The 22,244-nt window shown below is 48.7% G+C and overlaps 2 protein-coding genes across 4 annotated transcripts in view; one reads left to right on the top strand and one right to left on the bottom strand.

The window, feature by feature from the left end:
- LOC133748643 (uncharacterized) overlaps positions 1 to 22,244 on the bottom strand; it is a 72,021-nt gene that overhangs the window by 22,019 nt on the left and 27,758 nt on the right. The window lies entirely within an intron of this gene.
- LOC133748519 (zinc finger protein 549-like) lies at positions 656 to 22,238 on the top strand. Of its 3 annotated transcripts, XM_062177365.1 has the most exons (5): positions 656 to 711; positions 8,763 to 8,926; positions 11,297 to 11,412; positions 13,457 to 13,583; positions 15,462 to 22,238. In XM_062177365.1, the coding sequence occupies exons 2-5, from the start codon at positions 8,875 to 8,877 to the stop codon at positions 17,186 to 17,188; spliced, it is 2,022 nt and encodes a 673-aa protein (XP_062033349.1). In that variant the 5' UTR covers positions 656 to 711; positions 8,763 to 8,874; the 3' UTR covers positions 17,189 to 22,238. The 3 variants fall into 3 exon arrangements, with proteins under 3 accessions (XP_062033349.1, XP_062033350.1, XP_062033351.1); XM_062177366.1 differs by lacking the exon at positions 656 to 711 and having other exon boundaries at positions 8,320 to 8,892; positions 11,374 to 11,412; XM_062177367.1 differs by lacking the exon at positions 656 to 711 and having other exon boundaries at positions 8,323 to 8,926; positions 11,374 to 11,412.

Below are 22,244 nucleotides of genomic sequence, written 5' to 3'. Positions count from 1 at the left end.
AAGTGGGAGAGGGAGATTGGAAGCACTCCCATTTCCTGGTTCACTCCCCAGATGCCCCAACAATGAAGCCTGGGCCAGCCTGAAGCTGGGAATGTGATCACAATGAAGGCGTCTTCCCTTCCCTTTTCATGTTTTGGCTGACAAGGGCTGCCCGTGACTAGGGAATAATAACGTCTGTGAGAATTTCAGGAGCCTCGTGAAAGGAGATGACTTGGGAAGGCAGGGCTCGCACCTGGCTGAGGGTCTGCAACCCTCCATTGCAAACAGCTGAACCCCATCATCAGGCAGCCTCGACCCAGGTGGACCATCAGAAGCAAGTCCGACAATCTGCCTAATTGGCAGCTGAGTGGGCTTCCCCTGCAACTACCTCTCCCTTTCAAACACTCTGGGGGCTTGTTGGGAGGAAGGGGCACATTCTGGATCCAGACAGCACGCTTTTCTCAAAATGGCTGGCTGGAAACAAATTTTCTCCTCTTCCCTGCTCTGATCTCTGGTGAGGTGGCTGTCCAGGGTTCTGTCCCACAGCCTGGGTGAGCGGGCCAGGACCAGGACTCCTCGAGCATCCCAACCTCGCCTGTTACCAGGGGAGGCCAGTGGGCATTTGTGCCCCGCGGGTGCTGAGAGCCCCCTCTCTTCCCGCGGCAGCACCAGCTATTGGAAACGTTTCATTGGAAACGGTGCTTCGAGGGAGCCTTCAGGCGCCAAGCCCGGGTAAGTGAACTGGGTGCGTACCAGGAATCCTCTGTTCTCACTGCTTGGGCTAAGTCGTTTGTTCCGGAACCGACTGGTGTGAGATAAGATTCTAAGGCCACTACCGCAGTCCCTCCATGAGGAGGCTTTGGCTTGGGAGAGTGCTGTCTGAGAATTTTTCCTTGGTAAAATATGGCAGTTCAAGCCTGTTGGGTCGCGTTTTGGTTGATTGGGCAGCCTGAAAGTGTGACTGTATAGCTAAGACATGGCTAATACTGCACGGCCTGTGTATGTGTTGGATCTTAAAGGAAGGCAGCATTAGATGGATCCTTGAACTGCATGCTGTCCTGCGGCTACGGAGGCTTTCTCAGAGCTCTGGTGAATGGGGTGAAATCCTTTATGTGCAAGTTTTCCTGTTGTATAATAAATTTCTGTATATATATAAAGAAGGATCTAGATTGATGGTTCAAATGAAAAAAAATTGTCCCACTTGACAGTAAAACCCAGGAAGAACTAGATGATGAGGAAAGTAACCTTTTACACACACTTTCCAACAGCTGTGTCTGCAGCCATTGATGCCGAAGGGGATGTGTTAGGAGTCCCTCCTAGTCTGTTTTTTCATTTTAATTTTTAAAGTTGAAAGCAAATAAATTTCATGTTATTCATATGCACAGACTTAACAACATAGCAATACTTGCACCCTAGCTCCCACCCACCCTCTCACCCTTTCTTCTCCTCCTCTTATTCCCTCTCAATTTTTACAATGATCTACTTTCAGGTAACTTTACTTGGTGTAGGGTTAATCTTATGAGTATAAAGAGTTCAACAAATAGTAAGAAGAATTTCTCCGGGGGGTGGGGACACAAGGGCTGTAAACAGTCATCAAATCTCAAAGTGTGAATTTCGCTCCTATACGTTTCTGGCTCTGTTACCACAGATCAGGGAAAACATGGTATGTGTCTCTTTGGGACTGGCTTATTTCGCTGAGTATAATGGTCTCCAGTTGCATCCATTTTGTTGCAAGAGAAAGGATCTCATTGTTTTTTGCAGCTGAGTAGTATTCCGTACTATATATAAAATCAGTTTCTTGATCCGGTCATCAGCTGCTGGGTGTCTGGGTTCATTCTCGAGTCCCTCCTGATGTAAAAGTGCCGGAGCTGCAGTTCTGCCTCGCCTCAGTGGTAGAACAGGGCCCAGGTCTCCCCTGCTCTTAAAACCAGGTGTAACTTCCCACAGATGTCCCTGGTGTAATTGACAGTGGGGGACAAGACATCATAATGGAAAGATGATTTAAAGTGACAAATCTGAAATGAAGACTTTCTCATGAGAATTCAGCTCCTTAACTGGAACTAGAGTTATCTTGCAAACTAAATGCTTTCATGATGTTTTTTCTCCTGAAGGTTTCAATGAGAAAAGTCATGGTTAATTCAGGTTATTAAGAGCAAGAAGTGATTCTAATCACTTGATGGTGATTAAAAGGAGTGAGAAATTTAAAAGAGCTGTTACAGAAACTGCTTTATTTTCTGCCATGTTATATGTTATGTGTATGTATTGTATGTTGTGTCTGTGGTAAAAGATTCCTTAAGAGTTATGTTTTGACTTATAAAGTGCTTACATAAGCCTAAATTGTCAAATTAATGCAAATACCTTTTGGTTCATGTGACAAACTTGGATAGGTTTTAAATTTGTTTAGAAGTAATTGGCTCCTATATTGATGTCATGTGCTATTTTTAATCGGGGCTTTTCTATGTAACTGGCTTAGGTAACAAGGACTTTCTGTGTCTTGGGGGAGATTCCTTGTGTTTCTGTGGTCTTTGAGGCTTGATTGCTTGGGAGAACTGAGACTTCATCTACCCATTTAAAAAATGTTTGATCATCTGAACTTTGATTATATCGGGCCCACAGCTTTGGCTGAGAACTCAAATTCAATATATTATTTTTTTAAGATTTATTTGTGGCCAGCGCCGCAGCTCACTAGGCTAATACTCCGCCTGCAGCACTGGCACCCCGGGTTCTAGTCTCGGTTGGGGCACTGGTTCTGTCCCGGTTGCTCCTCTTCCAGTCCAGCTCACTGCTGTGGCCCGGGAGGGCAGTTGAGGATGGCCCAAGTGTTTGGGCCCTGCACCCGCAAGGGAGACCAGGAGGAAGCACTTGGTTCCTGGCTTCAAATCGGCGCAGTGCGCTGGCCGTAGCAGCCATTTGGGCAGTGAACCAATGGAAGGAAGACCTTTTTCTCTGTCTCTTTCACTGTCTAACTCTGCCTGTCAAAAAAATTTATTTGAAAAGCAGAGTTACATGGGGGTGGGGGGGCCTTCCATCTGTTGGTTCACTCACTAGTTGGCTGCAACAGCCAGAGCTGGGCTGATCCGAAGCCAGGAGCTTCTTCTTGGTCTCCCACATGGGTGCAGGGGCCCAAGGAGTTGGGCCATCCTTCACTGCTTTCCCAGACCAGACCGGATAGAGAACCGGATCACAAGTGGAGCAACCGGGACTTAAACCAGCGCCCATATGGGATGCCAGTACTGCAGGTGGTGGCTTTACCCACTTATGCCACAACACCGGCCCCAGATTCAATATATTAAGTTATCTTGTTACAGAAACCTGGGACAGGAGAACTCCCTCCATCAAACAGGTACCAGAGACAGTGGAGGATCCAAGCACTTTATTACCACCAGTGGGCTCAGCTGGAATCATCTCCTGAGAACTGAGCAACAATCCCAAGTGTCTTACAGTATTTATAGGTTCATCAGCATCAGACCTTAGCTGTTACAGCATTGCTGGGTTTAAACTGCAGCCTACGTGGCCTAGGACCACACTGCAGTGGTCGGTGGGGCCAGTATGTTTGTAAAAGAGCTACCAGGGGCAGCTTTATTAGGACAGATTTATGACTGGAGTTCACAGAAGCAGAACTTAGGACGTCTTCCCTCCCTAGACAAGATCCCAGTGGCAGCTGCTTCACTAGTTAACTGGGGGCAGCCGCTTTTCCAGGTCTGTGTTGGGAGGAGGAGTCGCTCTTCTTTCTTTATCTCTGATTGTGGCTGTATTTCCTCTACAATCTAAGATCTTATTTTTGACCAAAATTGTTTGAACTTCTGAAAATTCTGTAAGATTTAAAATTATGAACTAAGTCTTTTGGCTTCCAATTGGATCCCTGGAAATTTCAAAGGATAGTTTTTTTTTTTTTTTAATTTACTCATTTGAGAGGTAGAGTTACATAGAGATGGAGGGAGAGGCAGAGAGTAAGGTCTTTCATCCACTGATTCACTCTCCCAAATGGCTGCAATGGCCATAGCTGGGCCGATCTGAAGCCAGGATCCTGGAGCTTCTTCTGGGTCTCCCACATGGGTGCAGGGCCCTAGCACTGGAGCCATCTCCCACTGCTTTCCCAGGCCACAGCAGAGAGCTGGACTGGAGAGGCACAGCCAGGACACAAATTGGCACCTGGATGGGATGCTGGTGCCCCACAGTCAGAGGCTCAGCGTACTATGCCACAGTGCCAGCCCCAGGATAGGATTTTTTCTTTCTTTTAAGATTTACTTTATTTGAAAGAGAGAGAGGGGGAGACAAAGATGTCTTCCATCTGCTGGTTCACTGCCCAAGTGGCAGCAATGGAGCTGAGCTGATCCAAAGCCAGGAGCCAAGAGATTCCTCCAGGTCTCCCACGTGGGTGCAGGGACCCAGGGACCTGGGCCATCCTCTGCTGCATTCCCCGGCCACAGCAGAGAGCTGGAACGGAAGTAGAACAGCCAGCTTGAACTGGGATGCAGGTACTGCAGGCCAGGGCTTTAACCCACTGCGCCACAGCACCAGTCTCCAGGATAGGATTCTTAGCATGGAGAGGAAATAGCTCTTGGAGTTAATTTAGACTATGTAAAATGACAAACTGAGTCTGCCTGGGTTAGGCTTGCTAGCTTTGACTGTTCTTTAAATCTGAGATTACTATATGATAAACTGACTTTCTGTATTAATGCAAATAATCAAGACCCTACTGCCTGCTACTGGATTGTAAATTTGTTTTAAGGACATTTTCCTCTCAGCTTTGTGCTCACTGCCCCTCAGTACAGTTCTTAGTGAGAAATGTTGGCTTGCTGATCTGAGAGGATCAGGAGTCTGCAGGAATGGTTATTTTGACCATGGACTAAACACAGCCTAAAGATTCTGCTTGGATGTGGCTGAAGGGTTTCTGACACTGACTCCTAGTCATTCGTCTTTCCCCCACAACATGGGACTAGTAAGACCAATCCACCAGGACCAAGTTCATCCTGGCAACATGGAACCAACAGAGCCTAGTACAGAACCGTTAATCAATGGTATTTTCAAGAAAAAGATGACAAAGTGGGGAATATGGGAGTTAAGATGGAGTCACTAGTGTCAACCCTAAGTTAAAATTAAGGCTGAGGAGCTGGTGCTGTGGCGTAGTGGGTTAAAGCCCTGGCCTGTAGCACCGCCATCCTATATGAGTGCCGGTTCGAGTTGCAGCTGCTCCACTTCAGATCCAGCTCCCTGCTATGGCCTGGGAAGGCAGCAGCAGATGGCCCGAGTGCTTGGGCCCCTGCACCCATGTGGGAGACCCAGAAGAAGCTCCTGGCTTCAGATTGGCCCAGCTTCAGCCTTTGAAGCCATTTGAGGAGTAAACTAATGGATGGAAAACCTCTCTGTCTCTACCTCTCTCTGTAATTCTGTATTTCAAGTAAAATCTTTTTTAAAAAACATAAGGCTGAGAGGTTATGAAAATTTTTTTGTCTTCAAATAAATAAATCTTTTAAAAAAGAAACAATTACAGAGAGAGGTCTTTCATCCACTGGTTCACTCCCCAGAAGGCCGCAACGGCCAGAGCTTGGCTGATCCGAAGTCAGAAGCCAGGGGCTTCTTCCCCATCTCCCATGTGGGTGCAGGGGCCCAAGGACTTGGGCCATCTTCTGCTGTTTTCCCACTCCATAGCAGAGAGCTGGATCGGAAAAGGAGCAGCTGGGACTAGAACCGACACTTATATGGGATGCCAGTGCTTCAGGCCAGGGCTTTAACCCACCGCATCACAGTGCCGGCCCCTGAAAGCGTTCTTATTCATGTTTACCCAATGGTAACTGTCAGAATAGCCTGCAAGAAGTGCGGCCTCTACAGAAAGCCACCTTTTCAAAGCTTTGCTAACACATATGATACCTGAAACTGTCATAGTACATGCCAGAATCTGTACATGGCACCCATGCTGGACCTGGGATAGCTCTTTGCTTTCTGATTACCAAAAAGGTAATTAGGACAAGAGTATTAACTCAAAATCTAAAACTAAGTGCAATACCCAGTGGCATTCATTTAAAACACCTGGGCATTGTCGCCCACAGCTGGGTGTGTCTTAGAGTAACAGTCATGTGATGCCCACCTCGCCATGTTGCCACTTCTGGAACAACAGGGAGGTTCCCAGCTCACCTAGGACTGTTTGGGAAGTAGCTGTATTATCTGATAATGTAAACATTACTGTAAGAATTATATTGTCTTTAAGTATACCCACCCTGCTTTCAGAGCCTCCTGAGAAACCTATGTATGAGTGCATTGGACAGTATATTCCAGCAGGCTGTATCTGATTGATGTCCCTTTAGAAACTCCAGATCCGAAATTCTTTACAGACAAGCAGCTGAATGGATTAGAAAAATCAGTCAAATATGCATGAGTGACCTTTAAGAAAACTTTGGAAGCAAAAGCATTGCCCCAAGGTACCTCTACCCAAAAGACTAAAACTCATGCCTCACCCATGCCTTATGCCTTAGAAAAGATAGAGTAAACCTTTATAATGACTTTAAGTGCCCTTTTTCTGTCTTATATGCCAGTTGGGTTACATAGACAAACTTTCCAAACAAATACCTAAGCTAGCAGTTAAACAAATGTCTTTGACTTGCTCTCCCTGAGAGGGAGAAACCAAGGAAGATGTTCTTCCCCATGTCAAAACTTGTCACTCCCCAGGTTCCCTACTCTGCTGTCCATCAGCAGGAAGGGTCAGCCTGGAGTCGATGCCCCTCTTCTGTAGATATGGGATGGAGGACATCAGCGGGTAACTTGTAGTCACAGTGAGGCACCTCCCTCCCCTGGTATTTTGGCTGACAAGGACTGGCTGATGTAAACTACCTGTGACTAGTGAGTAATGCCTGCAGGGGGGTTTCAGGAGCCTACTGAAGGGAGAGGCCTTGGAAAGGCAGGGCTCGCACCCGGCTGAGGGTGTGCAGACAGCTGAACCCCATTATTAAGAGACCTCCACCTGGAGGGGCCCCGGACAGAACCGAGTCTGACAAACTGCCTGATTAACACTCACTGGCCTCATCGCTTTCCCCTGCAGCTACCCTTCCCTGTAAAAACACATTGCAGGCTTATTGGGAGGGAAAGAGCACATTTTCAGAACCAGAGATCACTCTTTCCTCAGGATGGCCAGCTTGACATAAATTCCTTCCTCTCTCAACTCTCGTCTGGTGAGTGGATTGTCCAGGGGCAAGCAGCAGGGGCCTGATTATCTTGTCCAGTAACAAGAACTCCATCCAGGTCTTTCACGGGGGTGGCAGTGACCCAAGGAGTTGAGACATTCACCTGTTGTCTTGCAGGCCATGCATTAGCAGGAACCTGGATCAGAAGCAGATCTGGGTCTTGAACCCAGTGCTCTGATGTGGGATATGGGTGTCAGAAGACACAGCTTGTTTGTGTGTGTGTGTGTGTGTGTGTTTTGTTCAAAGATTCATTTGAGCGACAGAGGGGAAGGGCAGGGAGAGGCATCTTCCATCTGTTGGTTCGCTCCCCAAATGGCCACAATGGCTGGAGCTGGGCCAGTACGAAGCCAGGAGCCTCTTCTGCATCTCCCATGCTGGTGCAGGGCCATATTTCACTGCTTTCCCATCACAGAGAGCTGGATCAGGAGTGGAGCAGCTGGTGATCATATAGGATGCTAGCACTGCAGGTGGCAGCTTTACCCGCAACAGAAGAGGCAAACTCCCACCCCCAAGAAATTACTTTAAATTAAGGATTTTTGTCAGCTTTCAACTTTTAAAAATGTGCTATTTTTAATGTTTTTTACTTTAAAAATGAGACTCATTTTTTAAAAGATGATTTATTTACTTGAAAGACTGAGTTAGAGAGGTGGGGACAGAGCAAGGTCTTCATCTGCTTGTTCACTCCCCAACTGGCCACAATGGCTGGAGCTGAGCTGATCCGGAGCCAGGAGCATCACCTGGGTCTCCCACGTGGGTGCAGGGGCCCAAGCACTTGTGCCGACTTCTGCTTTCTTAGGAGCTTTAGCAGGGAGCTGCATCAGAAGTGGAGCAGCCCAGACTGCAACGGCGGGACGCCTGCACTGTGGGCCAGGGCTTTAACCTGCTGCGCCACAACATGTACCCCTCAAATAGTATATTTTTTTAAAGCAGTTTTTTTTTTTAAAGATTTATTTACTTGAAAGACAGTTACAGAGAGAGGTATAGATAGAGGGTCTTCCTTCCGTTGGTTCACTCCCCAGTTGGCCACAACGGCCGGAGCTGCGCCGATCCGAAGCCAGGAGCTTCCTCCGGATCTTCCACGTGGGTGCAGGGGCCCAAGGACTTGGGCCATCCTCCACTGCCTTCCCAGGCCAGAGCAGAGAGCTGGATCGGAAGAAGAGCAGCCAGGACTTGAACCGGCGCCCATATGGGATGCCAGCACTGTAGGCGGTGGTTTTACCCGCTAAGCCACAGAGCCGGCCCCCAAATAGTATTTAAAATTTATGTGACCGGCTTTTACAACTCTAGCTTCAGGTGCTTTTCTTTGTTCCTCTCCCCCAGACTCCGCTGAATTTTGCAGGGTACTGATCTTGATAGTCGCGCTGGCAGGACAGGAACTACATTGCCCAGAATGCTGTGCGCCCAGCCTACGAACGTTTTGACCAATGAAGGCCTAAAAGACTTCCGCGAGTGCGCACAGCCTTGGGGCGGGACTTCCGGCGCGCTAGGCTGGGCGATCGTTTTGCTGGTTTCTGATTTGGTTAGCCCAGCGCAGGTCGCAGCCTGGTGCAGACCCTAGTAGCTGGAGCGCAAAGGGGTTAGGGCAGGCGTTTCTCCCCGCTGCAGACGGAACAGACGTGAGGTTCGGTGTGAGCGGCGCCCATTCGCTCCCAGACTCTCCGGCCTTGGCGCTTCCCGAGGTCCCAGTCTGCCCGCAGCCTCTGTGGCAGCGGCCAAGATGGTGAAATCGCCCGGGGTGAGTGCTGCCGGCTCCAGATCCTCACCCAGAGGTGAGCACCCCACATGGAGGGCCCCCAGGCCCCTGCCTATAGGGCGGCAGGGCGCTGTGGGAGCCGTGGCGGCCCCGGGGAGTTGTGAGCGGGGTTTACAAGTATCCCTAAGGCTGAGGAGGTGATGAGGGTGACGCGTGGAGACCACTGCGATAGCGTCCAAGGTTACGGTGGACTCCGGACCGGGCTGGAGGCGGGGCGGGACACGAACAGAATCTTGCTAGGTCCTAAAACTGGAGGGCTTTTCTGCTTCCCCAGTCGCGCCTGAGCCACAGCAGGGCGTGAAGGCCAGGTCCCAGGGTGTTACCTGAACATCTGGGAGAATTAGAGGGGAATCGGGTAGGTAGGAGGTGTATTTTGGACAATATTTATTTACCTGAAAGAGTTAGAGGTAAAGACAGAGCTCTTCCATTCACTGGTTCACTCCCCCAAAGGCCGCAATAGCCGGAACCTATCCGATCCGAAGCCAGGGGCCAGATCTTCTGGGTCTCCCACGCGGGTGCACGGGCCCAAGGCCTCGGGCCATCCCCCACTGGACTGGGACCGGGACCAATAAGGGATGCCGGTGCTACAGGCCAGGGCTTTAACCTGCTGCGCCCCAGCACCGGTCCCTGGACGTGATTCTAGAATATTGCAGTGTAGTTAAGTGGGCACCTGGAATCTGGAAGCAGGCAATGCAGGGGTGGAGACTGGGCCCGTGCCGTCCAAGTGTTGACGGGTTGGGGTCTGCAGCTCACATTCAGAGAGAAGTACTGGGGTGTGCTAACGGGATTCTAGGTGAAAGGCGAGGGGCAGAGCAGGTGGGCTTGCTGCAGAGGGCGGCCTGGGATGGACGCGGACAGAAGGCCGTGTGCGGTCACCACTTTACCATGTGGCTGTTTACTCCTTGTGGAGAGCTTTACAGACCGCAGAGTTAACATTTATGAAAGCGCTCAGTACTTGGCTGAAATTCTGCTTTCCTAAAGATAGAACTTTTGTCCTGTGTCCCTGGCAAAGAACTAAAGCTCTTGGAATCTCCTCAGTGAAGAGTGGCATTTGTTTTCCCTTAGGAAACCTGGGTTTTCGGAGTGGCTTGGAGTGTGGTCCCTGGAAATTCACAGTGGGGCTTGGTCACCAGAGACCAAGTAACTTTAAGATCTTAGCCTCAGGGGTGGGAGTGGAAATAGTGTTATATAAGGTCTTGAACAGAGATTCAGGAAGCCTCTGGGCGGCCTAGTTAAAGGGGGAAGGAAGTACCCTGCCGTGTCCTCCCTTCGACACCTTACTGTGTCTGTTCCTGTGCTGCACCCTTTATAGTAAACCAGACTTCAGTACCCTAACAGATGACCGAACACGAGGAATGGGGGCATGGCAGCCCTCAAATCTGTAGCCAACTTGGTAAGAATTATAGGTGGCCTAGGTTGGCATTGTGGTACAACTGGTTAAGGCTGCTGTCCACTTCTGATCCAGCTCCCTGCTCATGTCCCTGGGAAAGTAGTGGAAGATGGCTCAAGTACTTGGACCCCTGCACCCATTTGGGAGACCCAGATGGAGTTCCAGGCTCCTGGCTTCAACCCGGCCTTGCCTTGGCTGTTTCTGTCACCTGGGGACTGAACCAGCAGTTAGACCTTGTGTGTGTGTGTGTGTGTGTGTGTGACTGTAACTGCCTTTCAAATCTTGGGAGAAAAATTCTAGGTGCTCTACATGTTGGCTTCAACTGGCATCTGAAGTAACTTTTTATGAATGAGTCCTTAAGCCTTGGAGTACACCTGACAGTTTCAGAATAGGATTAACTTCTGGGACACCCAGTTGGTGTTAAGAGAAATAACTGGTATTGGAGGAAAAGAAAAACCTACATATTTTGTGTCAGAATTAGACACATGTAATTATTTGATAAAAGGTAGACTCATCAAAAGCATTTATAGAAATGTTAGTCCTGTGGTTGGTAGTAAGTGTATTTATCATTCTATTTGAGAGATAGAGATGGATCTTCCATCTGCTGGTTCATTCCCTGAAGGGCGTGCAACAGCCAGGCTTGGGCCAAGCCGAAGCCAGTAGCCTAAAATTCAATTTGGGTCACCCACCTGGGTAGCAGGGATCCAAGTACTAGAGCCATCATCTGTCTCCTGGGGTGAACTTTGGCAAAAAGCTGGATCAGAAATGGAAGAGTCGAGACTCAAGCCAGGCACTCCAGTACAGAATGCTGGTGTCCAAGTGGTAACTTACCTGTCCTACCCAATGCCCATCAAGGGAAGAGCTAAATGTAGTACTGGGCACACACTAACGAGTGTGATGTCTACAGCTGTATTAGAAGGTTGCTCTCATGATTGTTTCCACCCTGCAAGAGTTAGTGCTGAAGACTGAGCCCCTGAGGTTATGTGTCTTCCCCAGCGCCAGGCAGAGAGAAGAATGTGGGCTTGGAAAACTACCTGGATCACCTCTGTCTTACAGCCTTCCTCTTCTCACAGCTTCCCGTGGCAGCTGAGGGCTTTGTGGAACCGTCACAGGTAAGCGGAAGAACCTGTGGGCCCTCTCCAGCCCTCATCACCACACCCATGGTCTTGGCACAGTTACGGTGATAGTGCTGCCCTGGGGACTATCCCTTGTTGTGGAGCCTGGGCTACTCAGTCAGGGCCAGAGCTCTAAGGAGCTGTTCCCATTGCTGCTGTGAGCAGGCTGAGATCCTGAAAGGTTCCCGAGGAAAGGAACGGGCATCTAAATGCCTGGAGACGAGAGTAACGCAGGCATGGGCAGGAGTCAGTCCTGGAGTGGCAGGTTCAGGAGCCAAGGCCTCTATTGAGGGTAGTGGGAATGTGGAGGGAAGTGATACGACTCAGATCCTAAATAAGATCCCTGACTGCAGGATCCCGGGGATGAGCCTCGTGCCTGCTGTGGCATTCCCGGTGAGTGCTGACGGAGGCGAAGTCCCAGCCCTTGTGCTGAAGTTGAGTGGTTTGTTGCTTGATCTGTTATGAATAAGGACAACTTTCTGCTGGACGTGGAGACAGAAAAGGCGGGGGTGACCTCAGATTTTTGGCTCTAGCAGATCAAACTGTGGAAGTGGCATTGTCTGAGAGGGAAAGGGAATGGGAGGAGTACTTAACAAAAGGAGTGAGGCTTCTCTCAAACTTTTATTAAAGGTTATTTTTTAGCGTCAGTTTGATTCATAGTAAAACTGAGTAGAGCTTTCCCGTATCCCTTGCCACCGTATATTCATGCCACCCCCAAACACTATCTACGTCCCCTGTCAGAGTGGTATGTTACTTAGAATTGAACATTTACACAAAGTCTATACTTAGGATTTTTCTTGGTGTTGTGCATTATATGGATTAGACAGATGTATGCTGGCCTGTATCATCACAGTACTTCCATTGCCCTGTAAGTCCTCTGTACTCCTATTAATCCTCTTTCCTACCCTCTTCACTCTCACTACCTATAGACACCTGACTGTTTCCATAGTTTCTCCCTTCCCAAAATGTCATAGTTGGAATCATACAATATGCAGCCTTTTCAAACTCTTCACTTAGTAATGTGCATTTATGGTTTCTCCAAGTGTTTTCATGCCTTGATAGTTCGTTTTTTAAGAAAGATGTATAACTTTGAGAGAAAGATCTTCCATCAATTGGTTCACTTTCCAGATGGCTGCAAAAGCCAGTGCTGGGCCAGGAGCCTCATCTGGGGGTCTCCCATGAGGGTGGCAGGGGCCCAAAGCTTGGGCTGTCTTCTGCTTTTCCCAGGCCATTAGCAACAGCTGGCTGAGAAGTGGAGCAGCCAGGAGAGGAGCTGGAACCCCTATGGAATGCTGGCATTGCAGGCAGTAGTTCTACCTGCTATACCACAATGCCAGATCCACTCTTTAAAAAAAAAAAAAAAAAAAAAGATATGAGAGGGCCATCCTTTACTGCTATCCCAGGCTACAGCAGAGAGCTGGATCGGAAGAGGGGCAGCCGGGACTAGAACCCGGTGCCCATATGGGATGTTGGCACTGCAGGTGGTGGCCTGATCTGCTACGCCAGAGCGCCGGCCCCTGCTCATTTCTTTTTAACACCGTGGAATATCTGCTTTTCTGGATGTACCAGTTTCTCTGCTTACCTAGACTGAAAGACCTCTTGGTTGCTTCCAAGTTTCTGCAGTTGCAAATGGAGCTGTTTGAAATGAGTGAGAAACTTATTTATGAGTGGCACTGCTGGATGCCATGGAGTATATTTTGTAACAAACTAGGTTTTCCTAGTGCTGGGGTCTGGTTGCCTCAGGTGAGCAGTGCGGGCTCCAGAGGAGAATGGCATCCGGCAGGGCAGCAGTCATCCTGGAGACAGAAGGAGCTGCAGTCCTGAGAGCGATGCCCAAGTGAGGAAGGAGCGACAGATGCACCTGGGGTCCTGTCTAAGCCAGGACGTGGGCAGAGTGTGAGTGTCAGGACCCCAGGAACTGACTGCAGGCACAGGCTGAGACGCTGTGTGCAGCTGCACAGCTCGACGGCGCCGCCTCGCGTCACCTGGTGATCCTGGGGATCGAAGCAGATCCTGAACTCGCCTTTTCCCGTCATGACAGGGCCAGGTGACCTTTGAGGATGTCGCTGTGCACTTCTCCCAGGAGGAGTGGGGGCTCCTTGATGAAGCTCAGAGGTGCCTGTATCACAGTGTGATGCTGGAGAACTTTGCACTTACAGCCTCGCTGGGTAAGGTCCCTCGCCATCATGTCGCCGATCTATGCTAAGCTCTACTTGTCCTCTTTCTCTGGTGGTCACCCTGTCCTTGCCACAGCTGGACCACGGCCTGCTTTCCAGACCCTGGGTGCTGGATTTGCCAGGCCTGGGCATTTTATAGCTCTAGCATCTACGGTCCTGAAGTCTGTGAGCTAAGGATTTGAATTTATCGTCTTCAAGCTTGCCCCCCTCATGCCCTGTGGCTTTGCCAGTCCTCACGAAGGTCACCGTTTGGAGCTGTAACAGATGTCACAGGTTCTCCTCCTGTCTTTAGTCGCCCTGACTCAGCACTTATGTGGTTACTATTTGCAGGAAACCCCAGGTTGTGACAAGACCTTCCCCCAAATTTCCCTCCTGTAGGTAAGGGTTGGGTCACTTTAAGCCAGTGTTCAATTTCCTATTTTCCCAGTAGGATTTCCCACCTCTCAGATCCCAGTTGAATCAGGGGATGGGGGGAGAGCCCTGTGACTCTGACAAGGTGGAGCACTCTCCAGCTGTAGCAAGAGGAGTAGGGGGAGGGTATGACTTTTCTAGCATATGCCCGGATCGTAGTGAAGTACCCTGTGCCCACCCCAGGCTCATGGCCCTATCTCATTTGTCTTTCCTCTGTCTCTGCTCTGACTTCTCACCCTTGGCTGTGTTTTTTTCCTCCCTCTTCCATGTTCAACATAAGCCTACATTTACTGTGCCATGAGAAACACATACAGACTTCAGAATCCTCCAACGCAAGCTACACCCCTGTATTTGCATTTTCTTGGGATGGGATAATTCCACACAGTTCTCACCTGTCTGATAAACTCCCGCTACCCACCACTGACAGGAGGGAGCTGCTACCCTGCCCTTGTTCTCTTGATGGTGTGGTGGCCTCACTGCCATGGGGAACTTTAGAGGCACAGTACTGCACGGTCTAACCTTATTTTTTGAATGATGTATTTGAAAGGCAGAGTTAGAGGGGGAGAGAGATTGATCTTCCATCTACTGGTTCATTCTCCAAATGGCTGCAACAGCAGGAGCCGAGCCAAGAGTTCTGTCCTAATCTCCCCTGTGAGTGGCAGCAGCCTAAGCCATTTTGTGCTTTTCTAGGCTCATTAATTGGGGGGGGGGGGGCAGGAGCGCTGTGGCATAGCGGGTAAAGCTGCTGTAGTGCCGGCATCCTAGGTTCAAGTCCTGGCTACTCCACTTCCTATCCAGCTCTCTGCTCTGGCCTGGAAAAGCAGCATACCCATGTGGGAGACTCAAAAGAAGCTCCTGGCTTTGGAACAGCCCAGCTCCAGCTATTGTGACTATTTGGGGTAGTGAACCAGCAGACAGAAGACCTCTCTCTGCCTCTGTAACTCTGCCTTTCAAGTAAGTAAAAGGGGCCGACACCGTGGCTCACTAGGTTAATCCTCTGCCTGTGGCACCGGCATCCCATATGGGCGCTGGGTTCTAGGTCCTGGCTGCTCCTCTTCCAGTCCAGCTCTCTGCTGTGGCCCGGGAAGGCATTGGAGCATGGCCCGAGTGCTTGGGCCCTGCACCTGCATGGGAGTCCAGAAAGAAGCATCTGGCTCCTCCTGGCTTTGGATCGGCACAGCTCCGGCCGTGGCAGCCATTTGGGGGGTGAACTAGCAGAAGGAAGACCTTTCTCTCTCTGTCTGTAACTCTACCTGTCAAATTAAAAGAAAAAAAAAAAAATAGGGAGCTGGATCAGAAGTGGCATAGCCCATCCGTATGGGATGCAGGTGGTGGCTGCCAAGTCTCAGTTTCCTTGATGTGACCCAACAACCCCATGCCTCTGTTACACAGGTACTTGTAACAAGCTGTCCTCACTGAAGTCTTCATACCCTTCACCTGCGTTTTCTGTGCTTTCAGGGTGCTGCCATGGAGTACAGGCTGAAGCAGCCCATCCTCGGCACACTGCTTCCCTAGAAGTAGTGCCTCGGGCCAGGGCTCCAGAGCCTGGTCCAGCCATCCCCAAACCTCATCCCTGTGAGATGTGTATCCTAGTCACGAAAGACAGCTTGTTCCTGGCTGCGCACCAGGGAGCACTTCCTGGGCAGAAACCAGACACTTGTGTGACAAACATGATCTTGCCTGTGAGTAACTGCGAAGTCCCTATCTCAGAAAACCCTTTCACATGCAAAGACGTTGAGAAGAATTTTCTGGCCAGCATGGGCCTTCAGCACCTGACTAACCGCAGTAGTGGGTATCCGCCTGTAAGCAGGGAGACCTTTCAGAAGGAGCAAAGGCACTGCAAATGGAGCAACCATGAGAGAGCTCACAGTGCAGAAAGAGCTTATGAACGCAGTGAATGCGAGAAGTCTTTGAACTCCAGTGATTCAGATGTGAAGCACCACAGAACTCACAATGGAGAAAAGCCTTATGTGTGTAACATGTGTGGGAAATCATTCCTCCACAAACACACGCTGACAGGGCACCAGCAGAGAATCCACACCGGAGAACGGTCTTACGTGTGCACTGAATGTGGGAAGTCCTTGAGTTCCAAATACTCACTTGTTGAGCACCAGAGAACTCATAACGGAGAAAAGCCTTATGTGTGCAATGTATGTGGGAAGTCATTCCGCCACAAACAAACGTACGTTGGGTATCAGCAGAGAATCCACACTGGAGAAAGGCCTTATGTGTGTGTTGAATGTGGGAAATCTTTTATTCAGTCCTCTGACCACGTCCGACACCAGAGAATTCACAGTGGAGAAAGGGCCTATGAGTGCAGTGACTGTGGGAAAGCCTTCATCTACAAACAGTCACTTCTTGACCACCAGCGAATCCATACTGGAGAGCGACCTTATGAGTGCAAGGAATGTGGGAAAGCCTTTATCCACAAGAAGAGACTCCTGGAGCACCAGAGAATTCACACCGGAGAGAAACCATACGTGTGCCCCAAGTGCGGCAAGGCCTTTATTCGCTCATCTGACTATATTCGACACCAGAGGATACACAGTGGGGAACGGGCTTATGCATGCAGTGACTGTGGGAAGTGCTTCATCTGCAAACAATCGCTTCTGAAGCACCACAAGATTCACACTAGGGAAAGACCTTACGAGTGCAAGGACTGTAGGAAATGCTTCTACCTTGAGGCTAAACTTCTTCAGCACCAGAGAATCCATGCGAGACAACAAACTTATGAGTGTTATGAATGTGGGAAGGCTTTCAGCCACCAAAACAAGCTTCTTGAGCACCAGAGAATCCACAGCGGAGAAAAGCCTTGTGAGTGTAGCGAATGTGGGAAGTGCTTCAGGCACCACACCGGCCTCATTCAACACCAGAGGGTTCACAGTGGAGAGAGGCCTTACAGATGCACTGCCTGTGGCAAGTCCCTCATCTACAAAAACAAACTGATGGAGCACCAGAGAATCCACACTGGAGAAAAGCCCTATGAATGCAGTCAGTGTGGGAAGACCTTCAACAAACGGTATTCCCTCGCTAGGCACCAGAAAACTCATACAAGAGAAAGGCCTCAGTCACTCATGGGAAGCACTGTCACCATGGTCACAACTCACCAAAGGCCGATATTTCAAGGGCTGCAGACAGGAGCTGAACCTCCTATCTCAAAGCCAGAGGTTCACCATGAGAGCTAAGCGCTTGAGAAACTTTCTGCAGCTAACTTGCACTCTACAGTCTGCTTAGCACTAAGCACATGCTGCCCCATGTTATATCCCCAGCCCTTAAGGGAATCCTGAATAATAGGAACCTTTGGGGGGTCATATTCCACCCTGCTGAACTGTTTTCAGACAGACAAGAACCTGCACTGGCCAGAACCATCTGAGTTCTGCTGGCTTGGAGGTTTTTGCTGTCTTCGTAGATACCATTTGTGTGATTAATGTTCCCTATTTCAAATCACCTGAGGGAAACAGCCTGTCTCAGTATGTACTGATAAATACCTGACTGTTCAGGCCATTTTTAGCCTTGGTGGGGGCACATGTACCATGCAGGATCGGTTTGGAACTGAATTGTGCTCTGCCGCTGTGAAGGGGGAACAGCTTTGGTGGGTTAGTCTTCATGTGGCTCGATGGCACCCTATGCATCAGAAAATAATCCTTAGTCTTGTTATAATTTTCCTTGCTGACTTGGGCCTCCTAGGCAAGACTGCAGGGCCGGGCGATCCTAACTGTACGGTGTGGATGACATGTATTTCTAAGGGGCTCTGTGTGAGTTTTGTTCCCAGTGATACTCTGTGTACCTGGCACACTTCATGGGAAGCTATTTCCCAAGTCCTTTCCAAGTACAGGATTTGGTAGGCAGTTTGTGAGACTGACAGGGGCCAGGTACAATGTGACTTATTGGCTCAGAGGTCCCTGTAGTAAATGGGGAGTGGAGAAGATTGCAGCTAAGCGCATCCAGAAAGAGCCATCTTACTCTGGCTTTACACTTTGGAGGTACAGACAGATCTCAGCAGGCTTAGATGTTTCTTCTGTGGTCAGTTACTGTCAGCATAAACATCTTAGGGACTCAGAACTTTTGCAGACTGTTTTGAGTGCTGTACAGGCAGGAAAGCAGTTTGAAGGCAGACAGGTCTATCATCAAAGTATGATGACACTTCAAAGTGTATGGAAAATGCATAGTATAAAAACTATGGGTTTCAAAATATTTTTGCTCCAAAATCAACATCTTTTAATTGTATCCGTGAACTTTTGTGAAGTGCCCTTGTGTGTGGTTTTAAGACTAAAATTTCTTAAGTGTCTCAGATGGGGATTATCTTCACTGCTTGCCACTATTGCTGCCATGGGAAAGGCTGTCCTTCATAACTTATGAATTTTTAATTATAACTAAATCTTGAAAAAAAAAAGGTGGGGCATAGATTTATATTTTTGTGTAAACCACTTTAAAAGTTTTAAAACTTTAAAAATTTCATTCATAGTTTTTGTATTTTCTCAAGTAATCTTGATACGTCTTATATTCAAAATGTGTGTATACTTCGTTTGTCTTCATTTGCTACATTTAATGTTTTTCAAAGAATTTGGATGAAGTCTAAGAAGTATGTCTAATTTAAAGATATTAAGTAGCTCTTAAGGATCTAAGCCCTAAATGCCACAACACCTAGGTTATAGAAAACAAAACTTGTAATAGCATCAAATGTAGTGATACCAGGGTACTTTAAAAAGTCTGCAGAAATTTTGGATGAAAACGTTTATTTTGGTGCAAAAACACTGAAATCCATGCAAGCTGTTCTCAAAATATGCATTTTCTATAAGCTTTTTGAAGACTCCTTGAATATATTTTACAAGTACACAAAAACAAACTTTTAATTCCATTTTCCATGAACTTTTAAAAGTATCCTTGTGTATAACATAAAGAAGATACATTCTCAGAAAACTAAAACATCACCGGCAATCATGTCTAAATAAGACGACGGGTTTTAGAGCACTTATTATGTCCTGTTAAAGGTCTAGGCATGTTAGGACAATCTGCACATTAGAAACTGCGGAGAAATGGTTTTGACCTGTACTGGTAGCTTGTGTTTCAAGAAGCAAAAGTGGGTAAGCTACATGGACAGCTAGCACAGCTAAAGCAAAATGGGGAGAAGCCCTCACTGGATACTTAAGCCATGGTAGGGAACAAAGATGTGAGAAAACATGCATTCTTACAAGAGGGTGTTTTGCTTCTCGTGGTAGAAGAGGTAGCTCAAGGACAATAGCCTGGAATCTCGCCAGCTGAACTACATGAAACAAACCTGTGGAAGACCTGGGTCTCCCTAACCAACAGAACTTCACGAATTCAGAATGCAGTTCACACAAGCTGCATTGCCTCATGAATACAGATATGTCAATAATACAATTAGGATTGGGCATCGGTTTCACTTCAGATTTGCTGAGGAAGAAGGGTATTAAACATGCCACAATGGGAACCGGCTATGTTCATATCCACAAGGGACTTGGAATCCACACTTTCCAGGGACTTTAAATCTGCAAGACTTTAAACCCCAGGACTCAGTATATGTGCAAGTGCCAGAGGAAGATACTATAATTCTGATATATAATTTTTGTAACCTATTTGTTGTAGTACTTGTGAACTTGGCAAGGATAGTCTGACAAGCCTAACAAAACAGTGTCATTGGCAGCACTGAAATATAAAATGTAACAAGTCCTTGATGCAGCAGACAGCCACACAGGTAATGACCACAGCTTTTGCATAAAAGTATACTAAATAGTTTGGCTCATTTAAGATTTATTTGAAAGGCAGAGTTACAGAGAAGCTGAGGCAGAAAAAGAGGTCTTCCATCCACTGGTTCACTATTCCCCAGATGGCTACAACGGCTGGAGCTGCACTGATCCAAAGCTAGGAGCGAGCTTCCCTGGGGCTGTCAGGTGAAGGGGGCCAAGGACTTGAACCGTCTTCCACTGCTTTCCCAGGCCATAGCAGAGAGCTGGATCAGAAGTGGAACAGCCGGGACTCAAACCAGTGCCCATACCCACTATGCCACAGTGTGAGTCCCTAGCCCATTTATTTTTAAAAAGCTTATGGAGAAGCCGGTGCCTGTGGTGTAGGGGGTAAAGGTGCAGCCTGCAGTGCCAGCATCCCATATGGGCACCGGTTCTAGTCCTGGCTGCTCCACTTCTGATCCAGCTCTCTGCTATGGCCTGGGAGAGCAGTGGAAGATAGCCCAAATGCTTGGGCCCCTGCAGCCACATGGGAGACCCAGAAGCAGCTCGTGGCTTCAGACCGGCTCAGCTCCGGTTGTTGTGGCCATTTGAGGAGTGAACCAGAAGATGGAAGACCAATCTGTCTTTACCTCTCTCTTTCAAAAAAAAAAAAAAAAAAAAAAACAAGAGATGGCAGAGAATTCCATAACAGTCAGAGGCCTATTTTCCACAGGCCATTTCTTACAAGTGACAGGATTCAGGAACAAGAAAACCAGGACGGATGACCTTCAGGCATAGTGGAGCACAACGGAGCTGACAAACAGTGAAGCTGTGACATGATATATCTTGTCATCCTTCCGCAGGAACAAGGACCTCACTTCCCTTTCCCACTGTGGCATTAAGCGCAGCCAGATCTATAAGAAAGTACGGTCACGAGAGGGCAGCAGCTCAGGCTCTCCTGTCCTCTTCATCTGTACCCACAGTCCCAAGGCAGCCTGACTGCCAGAGAAAACTCCAATCTTGATTAACACTTCTCCACTGTGTGATTTTCGGGAGTTCATTTCATTTCTTCCTAAATTTCTGTGTCAACACAATAATAGTTCCCCTGTCAACAGGTTAAGAACTAAAGGGATAATGTTTATAAAGCAAACACCAGGAGTCTGGCTCACTCGGTGTTCCTTGTGTTTGTTACTTTTGTTAATTCCCTCACCACCATGAAATAAACGCCACCATCCCCTCCACTCTAGTTAGCTATCTTTGAGGTAGGCAGCTCCACACCACTGCCCAGGGTCCCCAGTCAGACAACAGCGATGGGGTCTGACTGTGGTTCTCTCAGGTCAAGGGTCTGCGGGAACCATAAGCACCACCACCGAGAATCCACAGCAATGGGACGTGAGTCACTTCCAGCAACTGTTGCTGTGAAGTCCACCTTGGCCATTCCCGACCTCTGAGCACTCGAGCAAGAGGTGGAGCTGTGCTCACCCACCGTGCAGAGCAGCGTCCCCAGGAGTGCCGTCCACCTGGGGAGTGGAAGGACCCTGACCTGCTCCTCCTGAACCCTGGGCCCATGGGCCTTGCTCCTCTGTGTCCTACAATTCCGTGTTGCTGAGGCATGGATCCCTTAGGGACCAGGGAATTCAAGTGGGTGAGGACAGTGGCGAACAGCAAGCACTGCACCATCCGGTCATGTCTGTCCTGGACAAGAGTGTGGCTGGTGAACATCCAATAAGCGACCTAAGTGTTGCTCTCAGAGAACATCACAGCAGGTGAAGCCCTTGCCACCAATAAGGCCTACTCGTGCCTCCTGGAACAAGAAAGAATCCTTGCTGCTGCCGCAAGTTTCCCTCCAGCTGGGGCACCCTGCCCTCTGCCTCCCTTCTCTCACCTCCTCCCTGAGCTCGCCTGCAGGAAGGAGGCCTGCTCACTGCAGGTGTCACTCACAGGCTGCCTCACGCCCCTCTGAGTAGACAGTAGTGAAAAACAGACTCTGGGGGTCAGTGTTGTGACCCAGAGGGTTAAGCCACCACTTGGAATGCCCCTAACCTATGCTGTAGTTCTGGTTTAAGTTCTGGCTACACTACTTCCAATCCAGCATCCTCACGCAGTTGGGAAGGCAGCACATGATCCCCAAGCACTTGGCCCATCAGCCATATAAGGGGCCCCGATGGGTTTCCTGGCTCTGGCTTCAGTCTGGCCCAGCCTTGGCCATTGCATCTGCGGAGTGAACAAATGGATGGAAAATCTGTCTCTCCTGCTCTGTTGCTATGCCTTTTAAATAAATCCGTTTCAACATACTGGGTTTTGACTTTGTTTTTTGAGAGCCATGTGACCCTGACCAGGTAACTCACTGAGCTTCGAGTTCCTCTTCTGGACAGCAGGATAAAATAACCTATCAGGAGGGAGAGAGGAAATGCAATGTTTCATCATCTCAAGGGTTCTGCAACAGCCAGGTACTACAATGGGGTTCTTTTGAAAAAGTTTTACTTATATTTGAATGGCAGAGCAAGAGAGAGACAAAAAGAGAAAGAAAAAAGAAAGTCTCTTCTATCTACTG

This window comes from Lepus europaeus, chromosome 19 (assembly GCF_033115175.1).
Source record: "Lepus europaeus isolate LE1 chromosome 19, mLepTim1.pri, whole genome shotgun sequence".
Classification (NCBI taxonomy): Eukaryota; Metazoa; Chordata; class Mammalia; order Lagomorpha; family Leporidae; genus Lepus; species Lepus europaeus.
Note: the sequence above shows the minus strand (reverse complement) of the source record. Positions and strands in the feature narration are given on the sequence as shown.